The sequence below is a fragment of the Dama dama genome, chromosome X (assembly GCF_033118175.1).
Source record: "Dama dama isolate Ldn47 chromosome X, ASM3311817v1, whole genome shotgun sequence".
NCBI classification, from domain to species: Eukaryota; Metazoa; Chordata; class Mammalia; order Artiodactyla; family Cervidae; genus Dama; species Dama dama.
Genome location: NC_083714.1, coordinates 90,362,261 through 90,382,559, shown reverse-complemented (window position 1 = coordinate 90,382,559; position 20,299 = coordinate 90,362,261). Strand labels below are relative to the sequence as shown.

General features: G+C 36.8%; 1 protein-coding gene across 2 annotated transcripts in view; it reads left to right on the top strand.

Annotated features, from left to right (window-relative positions):
• OGT (O-linked N-acetylglucosamine (GlcNAc) transferase) overlaps positions 1-19,160 on the top strand; it is a 41,569-nt gene extending 22,409 nt beyond the window's left edge. For both annotated transcript variants that reach the window (XM_061136514.1, XM_061136513.1), the window contains exons 12-22: positions 133-312; positions 1,173-1,331; positions 1,448-1,537; positions 4,483-4,608; positions 5,005-5,175; positions 5,290-5,406; positions 5,499-5,669; positions 7,033-7,185; positions 9,057-9,309; positions 9,534-9,657; positions 16,850-19,160. In XM_061136514.1, coding sequence (XP_060992497.1) covers positions 133-312; positions 1,173-1,331; positions 1,448-1,537; positions 4,483-4,608; positions 5,005-5,175; positions 5,290-5,406; positions 5,499-5,669; positions 7,033-7,185; positions 9,057-9,309; positions 9,534-9,657; positions 16,850-17,024 — 1,719 coding nt within the window. In that variant the 3' untranslated portion in view covers positions 17,025-19,160. The remainder of the gene's footprint in view (positions 1-132; positions 313-1,172; positions 1,332-1,447; positions 1,538-4,482; positions 4,609-5,004; positions 5,176-5,289; positions 5,407-5,498; positions 5,670-7,032; positions 7,186-9,056; positions 9,310-9,533; positions 9,658-16,849) is intronic.
• The last annotated feature ends 1,139 nt before the right edge of the window (positions 19,161-20,299 follow it).

Sequence of the window (20,299 nt, the reverse complement as noted above, 5' to 3'; positions counted from 1 at the left end):
TATTAATCCAAGCTTGGTTGGAGACAGTGTTCTCTAATGGGTTATCTGACATTACTTTAGGCCAAAGACACATAAAATGTTAAGTCTTGGAATACGATTTTCTGGATAATATCTTCTTTTTGCCTTCTCTAGATTGTCTGTGACTGGACAGACTATGATGAGCGAATGAAGAAGTTGGTTAGCATTGTGGCTGACCAGTTAGAGAAGAATAGGTTGCCTTCTGTGCATCCTCATCATAGTATGCTATATCCTCTTTCTCATGGCTTCAGGAAAGCTATTGCTGAGAGGCATGGGAACCTCTGCTTGGATAAGGTGCAAGTCTTTTGTTTTAATCTTTTTGTTGTAAAGTAAGACATGGATACAAAAAACTGTGTGAATCAGATTTATGGCTTAGTGAGTTATCATAAGGTGAACACCACCCAAGTTGAGAAATGAAACTTCGTGAGTGAGCCCAGAAGCTCCTTCCATTGTGTCCTGTCATATTTAGCTGCACCAGGTCTTAGTTGTGGCATGCAGGATCTTCAGTCTTCATTGTGGCATATGCAATCTTTAGTTGCAGTACGCAGGATATAGTTTCCTGACCAAGGATCAAACTCAGGCCCTTGCATTGAGAGCGTGGAGTCTTAGGCAGTGGACCACCAAGGAAGTCCCTGTCCTATCTTGATCATAATCCCTTCCATTCTATAAGGCAGAATCTTTAACTGAAATACTAGCAGTAGGCTGATGGTGTTTTCCTTTAATTTTAAAATCATAGTTTTTAATAATGTTGTATTTTATACTCACTTTTGAGAATTAGAGCACTACTTGATAAAAGGTGGGAATTTACTTAGCAGAATAGAGTGGAGTGCTAGGTCTAATTCTGTTTTTTGAAAATATTTCCCTACAGAATTTTCTTCTAAAATGTAGGGTTTGTCATACTCTGTCCACTTTGCTTCCTTCCTATAACTTTTAGACTTGCTTGGGCTATTTCATTGGCCTCAGAAACAGGTCACAGTATGAACCATATTATATAAGTTGCTAAGGTTGCATTGAACTGGCTATATGAATTAAAGAAGTATTCTGGGCACAAAACCACTCCCAATAGGTGTGTGTTGTGTTTTTAGTCAGTTTTCCTAGGTGAAAGTTTACCTATAGACTCAACTTTACTAACAAGCCTTGAATTCCATTCTTAGATTAATGTCCTTCATAAACCACCATATGAGCATCCAAAAGACTTGAAGCTCAGTGATGGTCGACTGCGTGTAGGATACGTGAGTTCTGACTTTGGGAATCATCCTACTTCTCATCTTATGCAGTCTATTCCAGGCATGCACAATCCTGATAAATTTGAGGTAAGACTAGTGTTTCCCTAGAGCCACTATTGTCACCATTACGTGTTAAGCCCAGTGTCTTTTTAGGAAAGATCTGAGCCAAGGTTATTAAATATATACTATGTGCTACCTTTCAGGTATTCTGTTATGCCTTGAGCCCAGATGATGGCACAAACTTCAGAGTGAAGGTGATGGCAGAAGCCAATCATTTCATTGATCTTTCTCAGGTAGGTGTAACTCTTATACTTCAGCTTTTTAATTTGAGCAAATAGTGAATAAAACTGTTGACGTCTAGCTTGTATTTTTCCTGAAAAATATTTAACATCAGCTGTTTCATGCCTTTCCTGGAGAAGGGAATAGCAACCCACTCTAGTATTCTTGCCTGGAGAATACCATGGACAGAGGAGCCTGGTGGGTTTGCCCATGGGGTCGCAAAGAGTTGGAAATGACTGAGCGACTAACACACACACGCACACGCGCACATGCATACTACATGCCTGTGGGCAGTTGCTTTGATCTTATTTCCTTGATTACTTACATTTATTACATTACATTTATAATCAGCATGGATTTTGCTGAGGTTGCAAATTAAATAGAAATATGATATATCTATGCTTGGACATAGAACTTCTCTGGGGATTGAGCTAGCACTTGTGACAGTAGATATTTAATATTACCTGAATAAGTTGAACAAAATGGTGGCTTGGAAGAACAACAAACAGGTCATTTAAAGGGCCTTTGCCTTTAAATCTTTATTTTCTATACTTGGCTCCGTTGCTATTTTCTCTAGGAGCTAAAGTTTTATGATAAATTAAGACTGAAACCTGTGGGGGAATGTTGCTGAAGATATGGACTAGAGTTTTTTCTTACAGGCTTTTTTGGCCACTTTGGTGACTAACAGAGGTATGTATGGTATATCTAGTAATTCATATAGATGAATCATTGAAGTCCTAGTAGGAGAACTGCAAGACTCTTGTCATTTCATGAATAATTTGTACCCAACATCTTTTGCATTATAGCTATTGCTTTGGACATATACTTTATCATTTTTGGTGTAGGGTTGGACTCTTCTGTGACTAAGCAGCATACGACCCTCCATCTCTTGAGCCCTTTCAGGATTCACTGCTTATTGACTGAAGTCTAAACTCTAAAAATATATATTTATCTTTTATATATATATATTAATTGAAGCATAGTTGACATACAATATTAGTTTCAGGTGTGTGTGCACACACTAAGTCGCTTTAGTTGTGTCCAACTCTTTGAACCGTATGGACTGTAGCCCACCAGGCTCCTCTGTCCATGGGATTCTCCAGGCAAGAATACTGGAGTGGGTTGTCATTCCCTTTTCCAGGGTATCTTTGCAACCCAGGGATCAAACCTTCCATCTCCTGCATTGGCAGGCGGGTTCTTTACCACTAGCGCCACCTGGGAAAATTTCAGGTGTACTACAGAGTTAATTGACATTTGCACATATTATGAAATCACCATGAAAAGTCTGGTAACTGTCTGTCTCCATACATAATACTACAGTATTATGACCATATTCCTCATGTCATATGTTATATCCCTGTGGCTTGTTTTATACCTGGAGGGGTTTTCTTTTTAGCAGTCTTCATATATGTAAAACTTCATATATGAAGTCCAGACTCTTCAGAATGGCCTTCACAACCTTTCTGAGTTTAACTGCAACCTTGTTTGCCAGTGCTTTTCACCCACCATTAGCCTTCAATTATACCCTATAGCAAACAGAAGTGATCTACCCATTTTTTTAAACCTATTTTTTTCACCTATTATGCCCCCCTCCCTCCTTTTCCTGTGGCAGCCACCCGTTTGTTGTCTGTATCTAGTCTGTTTTCGATTCCACATAAAAGTGAGATCATATGGTATTTCCCTTTGTCTGATTTATTTCACTTAACATAATACCCTCCAGGTCCATCATTCATGTTGTTGCAAATGGCAAGATTTCTTTTTTTTTTAAATGGCTGAGGACTATTCCATTGTGTATGTATACCATATCTTCTCTATCCATTCATCTCTTGACGGACACTTAGGTTACTTCCATGTCTTGACAGTTGTAAATAATGCATAGGTAATGCTGCAGTGAACATTGGTGTGCATGTGTGAAGTCCAGACTCTTCAGAATGGCCTTCACAACCTTTCTGAGTTTGACTGCAACCTTGTTTGCCAGTACTTTTCACCCACCATTCAGTTCAGTTCAGTTGCTCAGTTGTGTCCAACTCTTTGCAACCCCATCAACCGCAGTACGCCAGGCCTCCATGTCCATCACCAACTCCCGGGGTCCACCCAAACCCATGTCCATTGTGTCGGTGATGCCATCCAACCATTTCATCCTCTGTCGTCCCCTTCTCCTCCTGCCCTCAATCTTTCCCAGCATCAGGGTCTTTTCAAATGAGTTAGCTCTCCGCATCAGGTGGCCAAAGTATTGGAGTTTCAGCTTCAACATCAGTCCCTCCAATGAACACCCAGGACTGGTCTCCTTTAGGATGGACTGGTTGGATCTCCTTGCAGTCCAAGGGACTCTCAAGAGTCTTCTCCAACACCACAGTTCAAAAGCATCAATTCTTCTGTGCTCAGCTTTCTTTATAGTCCAACTCTCACATCCATACATGACTACTGGAAAAACCATAGCCTTGACTAGACGGACCTTTGTTGGCAAAGTAATGTCTCTGCTTTTTAATATGCTGTCTAGGTTGGTCATAATTTTCCTTCCAAGGAGCAAGCGTCTTTTAATTTCAGGCCTTCAGTTATACCCTATAGCAAACAGAAGTGATCTACCCACTTTTTTAAACCTACAGTGCACTTTACTCTGGTTCCTTATTCATACAGTTCTCTGTGAGATTGTAATTCTTCCAACTCCCTCAAACTCCTGTCCATCTTTGGACACCCATTACAAATACCATCTCTGCTATGAAGCCTAGTTCATACATTCAATGTAGAATTAAACTCTCCCTCCTTTGTATCCTGTTTCTGTGATACTGTGGGCCCATTTTAATGGCACTTAACCATATTTTTACTCTGCATTAATATATTCTTAATTTGTGTTCTTGTGTTTTTGCATCTGGGAATTTGAATAATGTTTAATACCATTAAGGCTAATTGAATCAGTCTGAGATCGTACATAATAAATTTTTATTTTTTTATTCTGTAGATTCCATGCAATGGAAAAGCAGCTGATCGCATCCATCAAGATGGTATACACATCCTTGTAAATATGAATGGTTATACCAAGGGTGCTCGAAATGAACTCTTTGCTCTCAGGCCAGCTCCTATTCAGGTAAAGGAAATAATAACAACATTCACTATGTTTATTGGGCTAAAAAGACAGTGATATGTTTTCCCACCTCTGGTTAACTGTCCTTTGACACAATAGGATAGACGTGCCTAACTTATGAAAAAAGTGTAGTTCTTGAAAATGCATAGGGACAAAGAAGTATAGGTAAGGACACAATGCCACAGGTACGTGTTTATGGAGACATGCAGTTTGTAGTTGATGTAAACAGTTGTTCTGTGTTATAAATTGGAAAAACAGTTTAACACTTGGAAGTTTAGTCTAAAATATTACTTGATTGCTCTTGGCTAAAGAAGTCCACCCTCGTTTGTTTACTTATTTAATTTTAGACCCTTTTGATGAAGGTTCTTAGTTTTTCATCTGATTTTTTTTTTCTTCTAGGCAATGTGGCTGGGGTATCCTGGGACTAGTGGCGCACTTTTCATGGATTATATCATCACTGATCAGGAAACTTCACCTGCTGAAGTTGCTGAGCAATATTCTGAGAAGCTGGCTTATATGCCTCATACTTTCTTTATTGGTGATCATGCTAATATGTTCCCTCACCTGAAGGTAAGTAGAAAAACAGTGCTGTAGGGGAATTGCAAAGAACTGTAGTCATTTATTTCTTACTACTGTTCCTATGCATCCTAACAGATATGTCTGAAACTTTTTTTTTTTTATTAGAAAAAAGCAGTTATCGATTTTAAGTCCAATGGGCACATTTATGACAATCGGATTGTGCTGAATGGCATCGACCTCAAAGCATTTCTTGATAGTCTACCAGATGTGAAAATTGTCAAGGTCAGAACCTGGTCAATATTGTAATTGAAATAAAGTTATCTGCATTTGGGATCTTTTCCCTAATGATGTATTTTGTGTGTGATTATTTCAAGATGAAATGTCCAGATGGAGGAGACAATGCGGACAGCAGTAATACAGCTCTTAATATGCCTGTCATTCCTATGAATACTATTGCAGAAGCAGTTATTGAAATGATTAACAGAGGACAAATTCAGATAACAATTAATGGATTCAGTATTAGCAATGGACTGGCGACTACCCAGGTAAGAAGAGAATAATAGAATGTACTATGTACCACCAAGTATACATTTATCTTTTTCAAATCTCATAACTCTAGGAGGTAAGCATCGTTACTCCTGTTTTATAGATGAGGAAATGAATTTGGGGGAAACTGGCATCTTATATAGGTTTGTTTGATTTTAAAAGTCGCTTGTATTCAGCCAGCAGATTACTTAATGAGAGTCTTCTGTGTTAATACCTTGTTATTCTCTGCCTCTGTGGCTTTACTCTTATCAATGGTGAAATATCTGTAGACATCATACAGTTTCTTGCTTCTGTAACTCATCCTTCCCTCAATTAAATCTTACTCATCTTTAAGACTTTCAGTTCAGACAGCTCCTCTGACAATCTGTTTCTCTCCATATCTGTAACTTCTCCTTCCCTGCTCCATTGGTACCTGTATTCTCTGCTTCTGTAATATTTGGGATATATCTTTACATCCAGCACAACACATTCTAAGTCCTGGGTTTGAATGTATTTGCCACTGAATTGAATTACTTTAGAGCCTGTGTCTTAGCCTCCGTAATGTAGTATGTGCTAAGTAAATGTATATTGCTTGTGTACTTGAATAAGTGAATGTGTAGCTCTGTCAAGAGATCATAAGGCAAGGATCTTTGACCTCTTAGGAGTTAAAAGTTTTAGTGGTATAGCAATTTATACAAAGGGTGCTTGTAGTGAGTTCAGGTAAGGGAATTAATCACCCATAATGTGTATTGGGCTGAAAAGACAGTGGTGTGTCGCCCCCCCCTTCTGGTTAACTGTCCTTTGAAACAATAGGGCAGACATGCTTGACTTAAGGGGGAAAAAAGTGTAATTCTTGAAGTGTACAAGGACAAAGAGTTTTGAATGTAGAACACAATGCCCATTTGTATGAGACGTCCATCACACCTGGAATAGTTACATAACAATGTAAGGTAGTCCCCAGATGTGTGGGAATTGCAAGATAAGAGTATAATTATGTATATAGAGGCTCAGAAATAGTGGTGAGGCGAGGCGCTCCTATAGAGATTGTTTGGTAATTGAAGTTTAGTCCTGAAAGGTGAATGTGATTTAGAAAAGGACATTTCATTCATGAAGAAAAAGAGTGAGAAGAAGCTTGCTGTTGGATGTATAGGATTTTGAAGAGAACTTTTGGCTAGAGATGTTTCATAGTGCAGTCCACCCCAAATTAAGATAGTGCCCTAACTTTTTTCCTTTAACATAATGCGTCACAAATATTTTCTCATTGTAGTTTAGTTATATGACTTTTTTAATGGTTATACCACTTTGCATCATAAGGATTCTTTATTGATTGAAAAATATTGGAGTATGTTGACTTTAATCATCATATTCTTTTTCTTGTTGTAGATCAACAATAAGGCTGCCACTGGAGAAGAGGTTCCTCGTACCATTATTGTAACCACACGTTCTCAGTATGGGTTACCGGAAGATGCCATTGTGTACTGTAACTTTAATCAGTTATATAAAATTGACCCTTCCACTTTGCAGATGTGGGCAAATGTGAGTATGTGTAGATTCATTATTAATGTCTAGAGATTCTAGAAAAGATTCTGTATATAGGCCGTCTTGCTGAGGCTGCCTGCCCCTCTCCCACCCCCATTCAGGACCTATTGTGCTCATGTCTAATTTTCAAAAAAGCTGTAGATTTCAGCAGTTTTTTATTTTCTTTCATGTGTCTAAATATCACATTATGAACTTTGAAAATTTATGTGTTTAAAAGCAAACTTCTTCAGGTCAAATGGTAAATATTTTTGGTTTCTCAGTCCATACTGTCTATCGTATCTACTCAGTTCTGCCATTGTAACAGGAAAACACCATACTTATGTAAATGAATGAGTGTAGGTATGTTCCAGTAAATTTTTATTTACAAAAGTGGGCAATACGTGAGATATGTCAGATTTGGCTTATAGGCTATATTTGCCAACTCATGGTCTAAGCTGATAGTAAAGCTGTTAATGTATATTCATCTGTGTTCAGTGTCATTCTTGCAGTATCGTGGAGTTAAAACTAGGAAGGAATTGGTTTAAGCCATTATCTATCAGTCATTTTATCGTACCACTTCACGTAAGCAGGACCTCTGAAGGTTCTAAACTTATATCCATATCTGGTTTTTACTCCATAGAGCTAAAATGGAGATAATTCTTGGTTGACTTTTTTTCTGATCAATATCTGGGTTTTTTGGTCTGTTTTCTTTTTTTAAAGGAAGAGAGAGAGTGGGGGAGAAGAGGAAGCAGATGAGTTCAGGTTTACTATCCCTTAGTCTTCACTTCCCCATTTCAAAAAACCTGAAAACCAAAAACATGTTCATAAGTTTGCAGTAAATTTATTTGGTAGCAAAACTGCCTGAAATGATGTTAAGCTATTTATGATTCTTTATTTTATTCCATTTAGTATGAATATTCCTATATCTTGATGGAAAGATATTAATGTTTATTTATAGGAAGTTGCTGCTGAGCACATTATGCAATTTATACTTACTGTACTACTTTCAAAAAATCTGAAATACCCTAAATTCTGAAATCTGTTTTCATGACTTTCAGTGAAGGGATGGTTAACTTAATTAAATAGATGTAGATCTAAATCAGGTTGACAAACTGTGGCCTGTGGGCCAAATCCAGTCTGCTGCTTGTTCTTGTTTTGTTTGTTTGGTTTTTTGGTTTGTTTTTGGTCACAATGTGAGACATGCCAGATCTTAGTTCCCCAATCAGGGATCAAACCCACACCCCCTGTGGTGGAAGCACAGTCTTAACCACTGGACTGCCAGGGAAGTCCCAACTGCTTGTTTTTATAAATAAAATTTTATTGACATAAAGCTATGACTACTAATTTACATATTGTCTGTGGCTACTTTCCAGTGATGAGGGCAGAATTGAATAGTTATGACAGAGTCCATGCTGGCATCAAAAGCAAAAATATTTGCTCTCTGGTCCTTCACAGAAAAAAAATCTGCCGACCCCTGATCTAGATTGGGCAAATAAAGTTTGGCAAGTGTGAGCTAACTTTGTTTGTTGTACCATGCTGGGGAATTTGAAACTTGAAATGGAAAATTCCTATCTTGTGGACAAAAACCACTCCTAGTATCAGTTCCCACAGGGCATGGCTGCCTCAGATTATTCCAATTAGTTACTTGTTTTGTGCTTCTTGCATCAGTCTCCTGTTTCTTTGAACTGTGTTTGGGGACAGCTAAGCAAAGCACTGTAACCCAGTTGATCTAATTCATCTATGTGAAAGAAGAACTTAAGTTCACAGTAGGCTGCTTCCTGGGTGAAAAGCATAGAATATAGTATATGGTAGAATTACTAGAAATTTATGGGAGCCTTTCTTGAGAAGGGCAGAGCTATTGATACTTGTTCTTGTTTTCCCTATTTTAGATTCTGAAGCGTGTTCCCAATAGTGTACTGTGGCTGTTACGTTTTCCAGCAGTAGGAGAACCAAATATTCAACAATATGCACAGAATATGGGACTTCCTCAGAACCGTATCATTTTTTCACCTGTTGCTCCTAAAGAGGAACATGTCCGGAGAGGCCAGCTGGCTGATGTCTGTCTAGACACTCCCCTTTGTAATGGGCACACCACAGGGATGGATGTTCTCTGGGCAGGGACACCCATGGTGACTATGCCAGGTGAGTTGCTTCCTTATTCTTTTTAAAATCTCCTTGGAATAAACACTTCCAGGTGAAATCATATGTACTAGAAGCAATATTTAGGGAAAAATAATAGAAAATGAGACTTGTTCAAGTCTGAACATGCCTCATCTGCATTGTATGGATATTTAAGCATAAATAACATTAATAACTGTGTGCTATTTGCATTCTCAGATGTGCAATTATTATCTTTTTTACTGCAGGAGAGACTCTTGCTTCTCGAGTTGCGGCTTCCCAGCTCACTTGTTTAGGTTGTCTTGAGCTTATTGCTAAAAATAGACAAGAATATGAAGACATAGCTGTGAAGCTGGGGACTGATCTAGAATAGTAAGTAAACTTTTCCATGAAAAATTATTTGGTATAGTGAAGGAAATAAGGAAAATTTAGAGAGAATGTAGGTGTTATAAAGTGAAATCATAAAATAAGGGTAATATAAGTGAATTAGTTGTATGCTCTCTGGATGAGATAAGAACTTTTTATTTTTTATTTAATTTATTCATTTTGGCTGTGCTGTGAGGAGTGAGGGATCTTAGTTCTCCAACCAGGGATCAAACCTTGCCCCCTCCAGTGGAAGTGTGGAGTCTTAACCACTGGATTGCCAATATATAAAGACTGAAGAATATTTACATTTTAAATCCCTTAATAGGAAAGTAAACAAGGAAATGACAACTGACCAAAGTAAAAAAAGTTTCAGCCTCTGTCGTAGAAATAAATATTTATGTATTTATTTATTTTTTGGCTGTGCCATGCTGCTTGTGGGATCTTAGTTCCCTGGCCAGGAACTGAACCCATGCCCTTGGGCAGGGAAAGTGCAAAGGCCTAACCACTGAACTACGAGGGAATTCCCTAGCAGAAATAAAATAACATTGAGGTATACCCATTATTTGGCTATAAAGTGAAAGACTTTTAATATGATACCAATGATGAGGGAGCATTGAGGTCCTGGCCTTTTCATACATTGGTAAATAAATTTGTGCAATCTTTTTAAAGCTTTAAAAAAAGCTGAATCTTTGACCCTAATAATATCCTTATAATGATATTTGGGTACAACTTAAATGCTTAGATAAATGATGCTTTAGCCATACAATAAAACAGTGTATTACTTAAATGAGATTTTTCTTTGGGTATTACGGGTGATTTTTTGTTCCTGAGAAGTAGCATATTATGTAGAAGCTTAAAAAAGCACCCTCTTTGAGTTAGATTTCCTGGGTTTGAATCCAGGCTCTCAAAATTTTTGTGACTTTGGACAAGTTAGTCTTTATGTGCCTCGGTTTGTCCATCTGCAAAATGGGGATGAATGATAGTACCTACCTTGCAGAGATGTGAGGATTTTAAAAAGGTGTTCCATGTGAAGCGCTTACAACAGTTCTTGGTACATAGTAAGCATTCAACAGATGTATGTTAAGCATTTATTTATTTTCAAAATTTTCTCCATTGAACATCATATATAGCTAAGAAAAATAAGTGAAACATTTGAGACTGGGCATTAAATACGAAGCTTCATGTCCATCATCCCAGAGATAACTACAGTAAATAATTTAGTGTATTTTTTTTTATGTTTTTGGAACTTAGCTGATTTCATATAAATAATGCTTTTCCCCAAGATTTTGTTGTGAAAAATTTCAGTTTCATAATAAACACATACTTATCACCTAGCTTCCACCACTAATATTCCTCTATACTTTTACCACATTTATTTCATCTGTTTATTTCTTTTTTTGTTGTTGTTTTTTTCATTTATTTTTATTAGTTGGAGGCTAATTACTTTACCATCTGTTTATTTCTATACCCATTTAGTAATCCATCTTATTTGAAGTAAATTACAGACATCAGTGTTTTTACTTCAGAATGGACATCATTAAGATTTTAATATTTGTTTCTCTTTTCTTTTGAGGTAAAATTTAAATACAGTGGAATGCATAAATCTTTTTTTAAATTAATTTTGTTAATTGAAGTGTAGTTGATTTACAACATTGTGTTTCTGGTGTATAGCAGAATTGGTTCAGTTATACACACACACACACACACACATTTTTCATTTTCTTTTCCATTATGGTTTATTATGGGATATTGAATATAGTTCCTTGTGCTATAAAGTAGGGCCTCGTTTATTTTATACTATATACTATATACATGTGTGTGTATGTATATGCTGTGTATAGTATCTGCTAATCCCAAACTGGAATACACAAATCTGAAGTGAGTTTTGAGAAATACGTTTATAAGCCAAACCTCCAACAAGATATAGCATATTACCATCACTCCAGAAGGTTGCTTCACACCCCTTTTCAGTTGGTCCACCTCACCAGCCCTGAGATAACCACTGTTTTGAATTTTTTTCCACCGTAGTTTATTTGGGGCTTACTAGGTGGCACTAGTGGTAAAGAACCTGCCTGAAATGCAGGAGATGTAAGAGATGCAGGTCTGATCCCTGGCTTGGGAAGATTCCCTGGAGGAGGAGGGCATGACAACTCATTCCAGTATCCTTGCCTGGAGAATCCTATGGACAGAGGAGCCTACAGTCCATGGGGTCGCAGAGTCGGACACGACTGAAGCAACTTAGCACGCACACATGCGTGCACATAATTTACTTAGTCTTACTAGAACCTCATACAAATGGAATCATACATTATGTACTCTGAAGGCTTCTTTCATTCAGGATAACGTTTTGAGATTCATCCATGTTGTTGGCTGATATCAGTAACTCATTCCCTTTTATTGCTGAGGAATATTTCAGTATATGGATGCAGCACAGTTCAACCATTCTGCTGACATTCAGAATTTTATTTGGAAGATAACATTAATATGGTTATGGTTGGTTGGAGGCCAACGGATATGCATAGCATTTTACTAGTTCTGGCATGGCAAACAATAAATAACATTTTAATTAATTAAAAAACTTCAGGAGTATTCCAGCTTCTGGTTTTAAAGTAATAATTGTCTCTGTATAAGAATGGTTTCATGACAAATGATATGTTTAGAACAAGAGTCAAGAGAGAATTCTTTCCTCTGTTACCAGAAGAATTGTTTTTTTTTTTTCTGTTTCTGAACAAGTGATATTAGGAACACTTTAAAAAATTGATTTATTTTAGTTGGAGGATAATTACTTTACACTATTGTGATTTCTGCCATACATTAACATGAATCAGCCATGGGTGCACATGTGTCCTCCCATCCTGAACCCCCCTCCCATCTCCCTTACCACCCCATCCCTCTGGGTTGTCCCAGAGCACTGGCTTTGAGTGCCCTGCTTCATGCATCAAACTTGCACTCGTCATCTATTTTACGTATGGTAATATACATATTTCAATTCTATTCTCTCAAATCATCTGACACTCACCTTCTCCCACATAGTGCAAAAGTCTCTTCTTTACATCTTTGTCTCTTCTGCTGCCTTGAATATAGGATTGTCATTACCGTCTTTCTGAATTCCATATATATGTATTAATACACTGTATTGGAGTTTCTCTTTCTGACTTACTTCACTCTGTATAATAGGCTCCAGTTTCATCCACCTCATTAGAACTGACTCAAATACATTCTTTTTCATACCCGAGTAATATTCCATTGTGTCTATGTACCACAACTTCCTAATCTGTTCACCTGCTGATGGACATCTAGGTTGTTTCCATGTGCTAGCTATTGTAAACAGTGATGCAATGAACATTGGGGTACATGTGTCTTTTTCAGTTGTGGTTTTCTTGGTGTGTATGCCCAGCAGTAGGATTTCTGGGTCATATGGCAGTTCTAATTGCTGTTTTTTAAGGTATCTCCACACTGTTCTCCATAGTGGCTGTACTAGTTTGCCTTCCCACCAACAGTGTAAGAGGGTTCCCTTTTCTCCACCACGCTCTCCAGCATTTATTGTTTGTAGACTTTTTGATGGCAGCCATTCTGACCCACATGAAGTGATACCTCATTGTGGTTTTGATTTGCATTTCTCTAATAATGAGTGATGTTGAGCACCTTTTCGTGTATTATTAGCCATCTGTATGTCTTCGCTGGAGAAATGTCTGTTTAGTTCTTTGGCCCACTTTTTGATTGGGTTGTTCATTTTTCTGGTATTGAGCTTCATGAGCTACTTGTGTATTTTGGCAATTAATTCTTTGGCAGTTGTTTCATTTGCTATTATTTTCTCTCATTCTGAAGATGCCTTTTCACCTTGCTTACAGTTTCCATTGTTGTGCAAAAGCTTTTCAGTTTAATTAGGTCCCATACTGTTTGTTTTTGTTTTTATTTCCATTACTCTGGGAAGTGGGTCATAGAGGTTCTTGCTGTGACTTATGTCAGAGTGTTCTGCCTATGTTTTTCTCTAAGAATTGTAGTTTCTGGTCTTAAATTTAGACCTTTAATCCATTTTGAGTTTATTTTTGCATATGGTGTTAGAAAGTGTTCTAATTTCATTCTTTTACACATGGTTGACCAGTTTTCCCAGCACCACTTGATAAAAGAGATCGTCTTTTCTCCACTGTATATTTTTTCCTCCTTTGCCAAAGGTAAGGTGTCCATAGGTACATGGTTTTCTCTCTGGGCTTTCTGTTTTGTTCCATTGATCTAGATTTCCGTCTTTATGCCAGTACCATACTGTCCTGATGACTGTAGTTTTGTAGTATAGTCTGAAGTCAGGAAGGTTGATTCCTCCGGTTCCATTCTTCTTTCCCAAGATTGCTTTGGCTATTCGAGGCTTTTTGTGTTTCCATACAAAATGAAATTATTTGTTCTAGTTCTGTGAAAAATACCATTGGTTGCTAGATAGGGATTGCATTGAATCTTTAGATTGCTTTGAGTAGTATAATAATTTTCATGCTTTGAGTAGTATAATAATTTTCACTATATTGATTATTCCAATCCATGGATGTGGTATATTTCTCCATCTATTTGTGTCATCTTTGATGAAAGAAATCAGTGTTTTATAGTTTTCTGTATATAGGTCTTTTGTTTAGGAAAATTTATTCCTAAGTATTTTACTCTTTTCCTTGTAATGGAGAATGGGATTGTTTCCTTAATTTCTGTCTCTTTTTTCATATACATCGCAGTGTATGGGAATGCAAGGGATTTCTTTGTATTAGTTTTATATCCTGCAACTTTACTTCATTGATTAACTCTAGTAGTTTTCTGGTGGTATCTTGAGGGTTTTCTATATAGAGGATCATGTCATCTGCAAACAGAATTTTACTTCTTTTCCAATCTGGATTCCTTTTATTTCTTTTCTTTGGTTGCTGTGGCTAGGACTTCCAAAACTAGGTTGAATAGTAGTGGTGAGAATGGGCACCCTTGTCTTGTTCCTAATTTTAGAGGAAATGCTTTTCAGTTTTTTGCTGTTGAGAATAATGTTTGCTGTGGGTTTGTTGTATATGGCTTTTATTATGTTGAGGTATGTTCCTTCTATACCTGCTTTCTGAAGAGTTTTTATCATAAATGGGTGTTGAATTTTGTCAAAGGCTTTCTCTGCATCTGTTGAGATAATCATATGGTATTTATCTTTCAATTTGTTAATATGGTATATCACATTGATTGATTTGCAAATATTGAAGAATCCTTGCATCCCTGGAATAAAGCTGACTTGGTCATGATGTGTGATCTTTTTAATATGTTGTTGGATTCTGTTTGGTAGAATTTTGTTGAGTATTTTTGCATTTATGTTCATCAGTGATATTAGCTTGTAGTTTTCTTTTTTGTGGCATCTTTGTCTGGTTTTGTTAGATTAAGGTGATGGTAGTCTCATAGAATGAGTTTGGGGGTTTACCTTCCTCTGCAATTTTCTGGAAGAGTTTGAGTAGGATAGGTGTTAGCTCTTCTCTAAATTTTTGGTAGAATTTAGCTGTGAAGCCGTCTGGTCCTGGGCTTTTGGTGGCTGGAAGATTTCTGATTACAGTTTCAATTTCTGTGCTTGTGATGGGTCTCTTAAGATTTTCTATTTCTTCCTGGTTCAGTTTTGGAAAGTTGTACTTTTCTAAGAATTTGTCCATTTCTTCCAAGTTGTCCATTTTATTGGCATATAGTTGCTGATAGTAGTCATATGATCATATGATCATAGTAGCTTATGATCCTTTGTATTTCTGTGTTGTCTGTTGTGATTTCTCCATTTTCATTTCTGATTTTGTTGATTTGATTCTTCTCCCTTTTTTCCTTGATGAGTCTGGCTAATGGTTTGTCTATTTTATTTATCTTCTCAAAGAACCAGCTTTTAGTTTTATTGATGTTTGCTATAGTCTCCTTCATTAATTTTTCACTTATTTCTTCTCTCATTTTTATGATTTCTTTCCTTATGCTAACTTTGGGGTTCTTCTTTTCTTTTTCTAGTTGCTTTAGGGGTAAAGTTAGGTTGTTTATTTGATGTTTTTCTTCTTTCTTGAGGTAGACTTGTATTGCTATGAACCTCCCTCTTATGGATTTAACTGAATCCCATAGGTTTTTTGTTGTCATGTTTTCATTTTCATTTGTTTCTATGCATATTTTTATTTCCTTTTTGATTTTTTCCATGATCTGTTGATTATTCAGAAGCATGTTGTTTAGTCTCCATATGTTTGTTTTTTATAGTTTTTTCCCCCCCTGTAGTTGATATGTACATTGTGATCAGAAAAAGAAGCTTGAGAAATTATTTCAATTTTTAAAAATTTGCCAAGGCTAGATTTTTGGCCCAGGATGTGATCTATCTTGGAGAATGTTCCATGTGCACTTGAGAAAAAGGTGAAATCTACTATTTTGGGTTGAAATACCCTGTAAATAGTGATTAGGTCTAACTGGTCCATTGTATAGTTTAAAGCTTGTGTTTCCTTGCTAATTTTCTGTTTGGTTGATCTATCCATAGGAGTGAGTGGGGTATTAAATTCCCCACTATTATTGGGAACACTTTTTTTTGTATCTAAATAAACAACTCAGTTCATGTACAAGGGGAAAATTATAGCAGTAGACATTGCATTGTTCCCCTGGAGTGTTTTCCTATTTCATTAAAATATTCATAAAATGAATACTTCCATCTGTTTGTGCCTTAGCTATTGTGAATGGTGCTTCAGTGAGCATCTTTTCATGGCCAGATGTGTCTGCAACTCTGATTATTTCTTTTGAATAGATTTAAAAGGTTATTGATCATACAGTTATGAACATTTATGGTTCTAACAGACACATTGCTAAATTGCTTATTGAAAGAGTAAAGCAGTTTATATTCTAACCAGTAGTACATAGGAATAGGTATGTGTCATTGCCAAGAATTGTTTTTATTTTAAAGGTAGAAATAAGATGAATGGGGAAAGCGTGGTATCTCTTGGATATACTTGTTTAGGAAAGAATTAAATTTTTTCGTAGAATGTGGGGGTGAACTCCATTATAGATGTTTAATATTTTGTTAGTCGTGACCTTTCACTTTTTAGCATTGAGGTAATGGGGGGCCAGTCAGAAGAGAAAATCTTATAAAAAAAGTTTGGCCATGTAATTTACCACAGAGGTGTTTAGGTATTTATGCAAGCTAGTTCTGAGTTTCTGTTGTGATTTATAAACTTGGCTCCTTTTTATTATCCAGCCTGAAGAAAATTCGTGGCAAAGTCTGGAAGCAGAGAATATCTAGCCCTCTGTTCAACACCAAACAATACACAATGGAACTAGAGAGGCTGTATCTACAGATGTGGGAGCATTATGCAGCTGGCAACAAACCTGATCACATGATTAAGCCTGTTGAAGTCACTGAGTCTGCCTAAATAAAGACACCGTGTACACAGGAGAATTACCCCATACCTGAGCCTCAACCTTCTGGTGAAAGGGAACTAGATATGTACTTTTTACTTATCTGTATGGTATCATGTTGCAGATGGGTGACAAATAATGATAATACAATAGCACAGCCAGACTTGCTTCCTGCATGATAGGGAGAGACACTGGAGATGGAAAACTGCTACTCTACAAGGAGTCTCCATAGGATTTTGCAGCAACCAGGTGGTGCATAGGTCTGGAAGGTCTGATCTCCCTTGGTCTTCCATGGGATGGATAGTGTGGAGGGGAGAGAGAGATTGTCCAGCCGTTTTGTGATTCCATGGATTGATGAGTCTTCTGAATTAATTTTTTTCTTTATATTTTGGGTATTGGAGCTTTTAAAAATGTTTGGTTTCAGGTATTTTTATTCATGTGAAGTGTATATTATTCTCTTGAGATAAGGTTTTAAGCTAAAATTTTCCTTGTTTTAGTTTCTGAACTCTACGGATTAATGGGAACTTTGCTGGTGTAGTCTTTTTATAGGTTTTATAAACCACTTGAGCCTATATCAGTCATTTTAGTGTCTGACATAATGTCTGGAGCTATCAGTGCTTTGTTGGTTTAGATGATGACGATGACGATGATGATGATGACTTAATATTTTTCCTGGTCTGTTTCCTATTTCCTTCTTCCCCTCCCCCCACTTTAAAATTTCTCCTGTAACTTGGCTAACAAAACCAAGTCTGATTCAGAACCTCCCAGAGTGTTTCTCTTAAACATATCATCTGGTGCCAAATGAAAATTCTTAGGAGTGATTATTAATTATGAAGGGCACAGTTGTGGTACTGTCATTGATGATAATAATATAGGTTTTTTTGGCCTAGAGTCTTGACCTATTTCACCAGTGTTTTACCTTTGACTGTCCCTCTATGCTGCTTCCAAAAGTGATAATGTGTGATAATATTTTTACCTTCATTTCTGAAGTTTGTTTTTTTAAAGTGAGTCCTGTTCTTCCTATTTCTTTCAGCAGAAATGAAATCCCAGGTAAGTATTCAAATATTTGATCAGTAAGTCAGTTATCTCTGATACATTAAATAACTTTCATCAAAAAACATGTTATAGGAAAAAAGCTCTAAAGGACCAGATAATGTATATGAGTAATTATTTTTCAGACCTTCTAGGGTATCATGTATAATAACTGTCTTCTGGACTTGATCCTGAAGTCTTTCCGGACTCAGCCTCAGTAGTAGCAAACTGCACTGCTACTTGGTTTGGAGTACAAATTAGACTTTAGCCCTCCTGGAGCTTGAATTTTTTGGTATTAAAAAACCATAGGAATAAAATTATTGAATTTCAACAAAGGATCGAGAGCTTGAGGCTTAAATAAGCCAACATATGAATATGTTTTTGTCTTGCTGTACTGCACATATGCTATCCAGTAACAGGTAATATTTTGTCTGCTAGTAGTGTTCTAGATTATAATGTCTTTCCAAAGTGCTGAGGCAGTGCACCTATTTTGTAGTTGCAGCTGATGCCTGAATGTATCCTAGCTGACAAATTATTGATTAATAAGAACTTGAATTTCTGAAAGATTTATACTATTAACCAAAATCTGAGCAAAGAGTCTCAAGTGTAATTCTAACCAGAATTACATGTTAATGAACTTGTGTACCTTTTAACAATGTAGATCAAGGAACATCAGTTTAGGGATTTCTTAATTTATTTTTTATCTAATTAAGATACCAGTTAAAGGTTGCCAGCTTGGTTGCAGATAAATCGATGTTTGAAATTCACCAAACTACTTAATGTGGAATAGGATAATATACTTCCAGTGCCCTCAAGGCTGTGACCTTACAGCCATTTTACATAGCACATCATTCCTCCTATGGGGATGAACCTTTTCCTGGCACGAAAAGTAGCCGCTCTGGTTGAAGCTTTGCTTATTGTAACAGGCTTTTGTTTCCAGGTAACATGTCTGTGGAGGACTTATTTCTGAATAGAGATATAGATATTACTGGAAACTAATTGTTTTTTTTTTCTATTATACTCTGCTTTATCAAAGAAGTAAAACATTTAAATTGTGCTACAGAAATTCAGATGTTGTCTTGCGATCTTTAAACAATAAATGAATGATTTGCCCTTAATATGGCTGATGTATTTTGTGTTTTGTAATTTTGTGTTAAATTGAGTGTTGGATGGAATAATAGGTTCCTCCAGTGATGAAATCTATATTTCAACAGTTCCAAACAACAACAGGACCAAATTTCCTTATAGTGCACCCATGATAGTAAGAATTATTTCGTTTTCTCAGCCATGTGTGGTGGAGCATGGGTCAGGTTGGTGTATAATCTATTAAGACTTGAGAAAGCCTGAGACTCCCAGCACACTCACTTGTGCTTGTTCCTCTTTAGCTTATAACCATTCTGGGTTCTTCATCTACCCCTGTAGTCTCATTCTTTATGTGGACTGTTCCTTCCCACTTTGTATGGTGATTGAACTCAACCGCAGGTATGAGGGAGGAGGATATCCATGTACCAGGGACCAGAACAGGCTGTTCAGGTGCCTGTTTTCACAGAGATATAAACAAGAATTTGTTTCCAATAAAATATCTGGTGCTTTACCTCCTAAGTTCTGTGGACTGTAACCTTCAAAGCCCTAATGTAGGTTGGTGCTTGTTTCTTGGAAGGTGGAACAAGAAAGGTGTCCAGTAACTTGATCATAAATACTTACCACCACCCTCTTGACTATTTATCAGAATCTGCATCAGTTATTTTCAGTCTGCCTCAGCTCCTTCTGCCTCCAGTCTAAAGGAGTTTCTTGTGTACCTTCAATAAACTTGTGTAACTTACCGTTTGATTCCAGTCCTAAATCCACTCTTTACTTGAAGCACATGCCCTTTTTTTAAAATTAATTTTTATTGTAGTATAGTTGCTTTACAATGTTGTGTTATTAATGTTGTGTAATTAATTTCTGCCAAGCAGCAAAGTGAATCAACCATCCAGATGCATGTTATCCCCTTTTTTGGATTTCCTCTCCATTTAGGTCACCACAGTGCATTAAGTAGAATTCCCTGAAGCACATGCCTTTTAATACTAACTGCAGCTAATGTTCAGATTCTTTCCCCAAACCTCTGAGGCACACAGTTATGTAAGCAGCTCATTTTATGGAAGCAGCTTATAGAGGTAAATTGAAAGTTTCTTGTAAGAGATAAGGTTATAATGATAAACCTTTTTTAACCCAATTTCTTATCAACTCAAAGTACCTTTATATATGTAGATAGGTA